Source organism: Aphidius gifuensis, linkage group LG2, assembly GCF_014905175.1.
Source record: "Aphidius gifuensis isolate YNYX2018 linkage group LG2, ASM1490517v1, whole genome shotgun sequence".
NCBI classification, from domain to species: domain Eukaryota; kingdom Metazoa; phylum Arthropoda; class Insecta; order Hymenoptera; family Braconidae; genus Aphidius; species Aphidius gifuensis.
The window spans coordinates 19578341-19584050 of NC_057789.1; the positions used below are offsets into that span (position 1 = coordinate 19578341).

General features: G+C 33.0%; 1 protein-coding gene across 1 annotated transcript; it reads left to right on the top strand.

Moving 5' to 3' along the window:
* Nucleotides 1-4350: 4350 nt before the first annotated feature.
* LOC122850482 (protein ALP1-like) lies at nt 4351-5385 on the top strand. The gene is made up of 2 exons (XM_044149623.1): nt 4351-4355; nt 4542-5385. The coding sequence occupies exons 1-2, from the start codon at nt 4351-4353 to the stop codon at nt 5383-5385; spliced, it is 849 nt and encodes a 282-aa protein (XP_044005558.1).
* Nucleotides 5386-5710: the final 325 nt, after the last annotated feature.

Consider the following 5710-nt stretch of genomic DNA (forward strand, 5'->3'; position numbering starts at 1 on the left):
ATGATGTAAAAAAAAAAACTCATTAAACTTAATGGAAAAAAAAATAAACAATAACATGTGACTTGGGAACATAGCTTAAAGTATTATTATTTAATTCGCGCCATCGATGCGATATTGGATACTGTGGTAAGAAAAACGCAATTTCTAAAAATGATTTTAAAGTTTAAAAAAAAGGTATACATTTCAAAAATCTGTTTTTATTTTTATTAAAAAGATTCAATTAATTTATAAGATGACCAGAAGACAGAATATTTTTCACATCAATCAAATAATATAATCCGAAAGGCACAAGAAAAAAAGGCACGATAAAGACAAAAGGATCTATAAACAAAAGGTTACGTTTATCAGCAAGCATGTGTATGTTGTATATTGGTACATTAGCACACCTGATGAGCAGGATTCGCGCCCATATCCCAACGGCATATGGCGGAGGCACCATCGCTGCGATATTGAATACTGTACTGTACTGATATAAATAAAGGTTCTCTCACACCATTTTACTATTATTGCTCAATTTTATTTTATAAGGTTGTCGAATTGCTCTGGACTTAGAAGCCATAATGCTTTGATTTAATTTTGGTTTTTAATGTTTGTCAGAGTGCCCTGAGTTTTTAAGATAATATCAAGAAAGACGCAATTTCTGAAATTGATTTTGAAGTTTAAAAAAAAAGTATACATCTAAAAATTCTGTTTTTTTTTTTAAAAAAAAGTATGATATGTAATAAAATAATCAGAAGACATAATATATTTATCTGATCAATCATATTTTAAAATAATTTCCCGAGAAATTGAAGGGTTAAGGTTAGCTCTATGCCGATAATATATAGGCACGGTAGTTAATCTCGTGTCTCCCACTTTTTTTTTTTTTTTCTCATACTTAACGCGAGGCACTACCGTGCCTCTTGATATTGAAATTGTATTATTTACTATATAGTATAATATATTATTACCTTGACAGTTGTTATCCAATTTACACCAAATAAATATATAATTATCTAATATTTTTCACATCAATCGAATAATATATTCCAAAAGGCACAAGAAACAAGGGCACGATAAAGACAAAAGGATGTATAAACAAAAGGTTACGTTTATCAGTAAGCATGTGTATGTTGTATATTAGCACACATTAGCACTCCTGATGAGTAGAATTCGCGCCTATATCCCAACGGCATATGGCGCGCGCACCATCGCTGCGATATTGAATACTGTAGCACCAACGATGCGATATTGAATACTGTATATGATATAAATAAAGGTTCTTTCACACCATTCTACTATTATTGCTCAATTTTTATTTTATAAGGTTGTGAATTGCTCTGGACTTGGCAGCCATAATGCTTTGATCTGATTTTGGTTTTATAATGTTTGTCAGAGTGCGGTAAGGTTTTATAAGAATTTCAAGAAAAGCGCAATTTCTGAAAATGATTTTGAAGTTTAAAAGAAAAGTATACTTCTAAAAAATCTGTTTTTTTTTTTATAAAAAAGTGTGATATGGATTTAATAAAATGATCAGAAGACATAATATATTTATCTGATCAATCATATTTTAAAATAATTTCCCGAGGAATTGGAGGGTTAGGGTTAGCTTTGTGTCGATAATATATAGGCACGGTAGTTAAATCTCGTTTCTCCCACTTTTTTTTTTCTCATACTTGACGCGAGGCACTACCGTGCCTCTTGATAAACTAGTCGATGCAGCAGTTAAAGCTTCGGTGAATGGGCAAACATTCCCTACTTGCATCATTAATTTTCTATATGTAATACACGCCTTCTTAAGTAATTCTACATCAGATTTACAATACATCGCCATTTCTCCTTTAAAATCAAATGGTGGGCCCTGAAGTCGTTCATTATACCATTTATCAAATTCTTGTTGTTTTTCAATAGTCAGCGCGCGCACACCAAAGTCTTCTTTAGGCGGTAAAGGACCAATATAATTTTGATTTTCTGGTTTATTAAAAAAGAAAGGAAAAAAACCCTTAGTCAATTCTTTGATTCCAAAAGCTTTTGGTAGCACACTTAATGGCATGAAAAAATAATTTAGCGAGTCTATAAATTTGACATTATCGAAAGATATCAATGTAAGCCTAGTTCCTTTTACAATTGTTTGAATATTTGTTATAGGCACTCTTTTAATTATTTCACGTAAGACAATTTGAGCATCATAACCACCGCCATTATGAGCTATACAAATTAATTTTGAGTATCTTGATTTTGACTTTAAAACTAAATCAACAAATTTTTCCATGGCATCATCACCCTGATGTGTAAATTCGTGCGTCTCACTACAATGACAATTTTCTGTACCGTCTGACTCCGAACAAATTTCACAAACTATTTGCACACAAAAATAATTGACGATATGTATTTTTAATTGTTTATTATTTTTATATGATCTCAGCTCAGACCGTGTTTTAAAATCAAAAAATAAAAATCCGTTAACTTTTTTTTCTTCACGGGCACTCTGCTTTATCGGCCGTGGCTTCATATCACAGATGGTTTGGTTGTTTATGGTCTTGACAGGGCGCACAATAATAATAACCACACAAATGTTCACTGTCACGGACGTAGACTTTACGGCAAATATTACATTTTTTAATTCGATTACAAACTGAAAAATTTTTTGAATACGAGTCTGATTGTAAATGTTTTTCATAACACTGTTCTCTATAAAATACTCGATTACATATCAAACATTTTTTAAAATCATCATCATTACTGTTATTGATTTTACATGCCGGGAAATTTAAGCACTTGTCACATTTTGTCCAACATTGTTTATGATATTCATTTTTTGTAAACCCGATACGACACCAATCACACCAGAATTTTATATTTGTAGCCATAAATACATGCATATATTTTATAGGTGCGAAATTTTTGTCATCAGGATAATACACAATATTCAAAATTTTCATATTTTCACGCGAAACACCACGATTGAGTAAAGTTTTTTTACCATCAAAAAAAATTGTATGACTATCATTAATATCGAAATTCCAGATAACTAATGCGGCAGATTCAGTAACTAAATAATTTTGAAATAAAATTATTTCATTGATCCCACACCCGCCAGGGGGCACACTAATGTTAGCTTTTTGACAAAGTTCGAGACCCAGCTTTTTACCAGCAACTATAGTTCTTTTTTTTTTTCTTATTGATAAACACGTTACAATAGAACGTGGCAAACATAAATATAGATTATCGTGGTTCAGTTCCAGAGCACCACGAGCCATTTGTACCACTTTGTGCGGGACACTACCACCAGTCGTTGATTTTAATACAACCAAGTCAATAGTAAATAGATCGTTGGCTTGCACTGGATCATTACTTTTACAAATGCTACTTACAATCTCCCATAACCGTTCAAATGTAAAATTATTGGCAGGTGTCAAGTGAGTATGCGCCTCAGAGTTCATAGAAGGGGTTTTGAAACTGAGAATAACTCGATCACGCGCATTATTTGAATAATTTCTGATCAGCTTGTATACTTCTGCAAATGCTTCTTCAATCCATGTTTCAACTACAGTGGGTGCATTCCTTTAATAAAATTTTTTTTTTTTTTTTGCGATTTCCCCCTGTAATACCGACTAAAATTTTATAGGAAAAAGCTGTTTCTTGTAGTGGCAGTACTGGCACATGACATTATTTTTTTTGGCTTCTATTATTAAAGGAATAACCTAAATGACTGTCTGATGTTTATAAACAAAACTGAAATAAACAAAAAAAATTTGGAGTAAATTTATTGTTAAAGTTTATAAATATAATCAATAAATAATTCTACGGTATTTGATAATCATAATGGTAAAAATACTCATTGAATATGGCATATGTATCTGTTATCTGTTATTATTGTTTAATAAAATTTTATAAACTATTTGACTTTAGGATGAAATTGGAGAAGCCGCTTTACTTATTGTTAATGGTATACAGCCTTCGTACCAAGCAATATTTAGCAGTGATTCTTCAACGAGTAGTGAAAATGATGAAGAGGATGATGACATGATGATGTGGTTGGGTCTTATTGCTAGATATAATGAGCCAGTAGTGCGTATTTGAAATTATGTTGAGTATTATGTGCCTCGATATTCTTATGAACGGTTCCAAGCCCATTTTCGAGTGACTATAGAAGCCTTTGCAGCTATAGAAGAACGAATTGGGCCAATGATAGCTACACCCGATGAAGAAGTCGATCTAGGTAGGCCAATTACACCTGTTCGTAAACAGTTGCCGGCAACAATTTGGCTTCTAGCTACACCAGAATGTTATAGGTATTACTAAATTTTAGGCTATTCTTGGTAGAAATATTTTTCTGCCATTACTCAGGCTTTCTCCGGCATGACATCAATGACGTAAAAATCGCTCCAGCATAAGATCAATGCCGGAGAAATTACTCCGGCATGAAATTGATGCTGGAGTAATTTCTCCGCCAATGGGCCAAAAACGGACTAATGCCGGAGTAATATTTCCACCAGGAAACTTGTTATTCATTTGTACGTGAATCATGTTTATGTTAGAACCCTTTAAATTTTATTTAGATCTGTTGCTGATCGATTTGGGTTGAGAGAATCAACTTTATGGCGATGTGTTCAACGAGTTACAAATGCGTTGACCAACATTGCACATCACATAATTGCTTGGCCTACACGAGCATGTCGTCGAGAAATTAGTGCTGCATTTGAAGCAGTTGCTGGACTTCCAAATGTTATTGGTGCAATTGATGGAGCATCTGTGCAAATAAAAGCACCATCAGTGGACAGGGAAGTTTATGTTACACGAAAATTTTTTACTGCCTACACAGTTCAAGGAATAAGTGATTCTAACTTAAAATTTATTGATATTTACACTGGGTGGCCTGGATCAGTGAGTGACACTAGGATATTCAGGAATTTACCTATCTATCATGATGTTATGGCGAATAGAGCTGAATTTTTTGATGACAATGAATACATTCTTGGTGACAAAGCTTATCCAGTTCTTGATTGGTGCATTCCACCCTTTATCAACCGAGGAAACTTAACAGAGCATCAAACTCGTTTCAATACAGCACATGCTCGCCAACGTGCCGTCATTGAAAGAGCTTGGGCTCTTTTATTTGGACGTTTTCGACGATTAAAGTTTTTGGATATGACTCGAGAAAATTTGATTTCATCCACAATTTTGGCTTGTTGTGTTCTTTATAACATTTGCTTGGATCATCAAGAAGTACAGCTATTTGAATATGAAAATGAAGGACATCTCTTCATGATTGGTAATGAGAATGATCAAGAGAGAGAACGGGTGGAATTAAATCTAAATGCAACACAAATAAGAGGACTGCAGCGACAAAATGAACTTTGTCACCTAATTCATGCAAGACATGTGGCCCAACATCAGAATTAATTTATTCGGAAGCTAACAAGACAGTCTTGAAACTACCAGATGTTGTTTCTATATCAATACCATTAACAGCGTTATTTTTATGTCTTAATCGTGTTGGATTTGTTAGAGACAATATAAAATATCTAACAAACTTTTGAATGCTTGGTTCACGTGTAAATAATATTGAATCATTGCTTGCTGGTACTGCAAAATTAATTAATTAAACAACATTAGATACATCAAATAATCATCTTGAACATTTACCTGAAGAAATTAGTGATTGTAAAGAATTATCAACATTAAATTTACAACACAATGAATTACTAGACCCAAGAAAAATAACTAG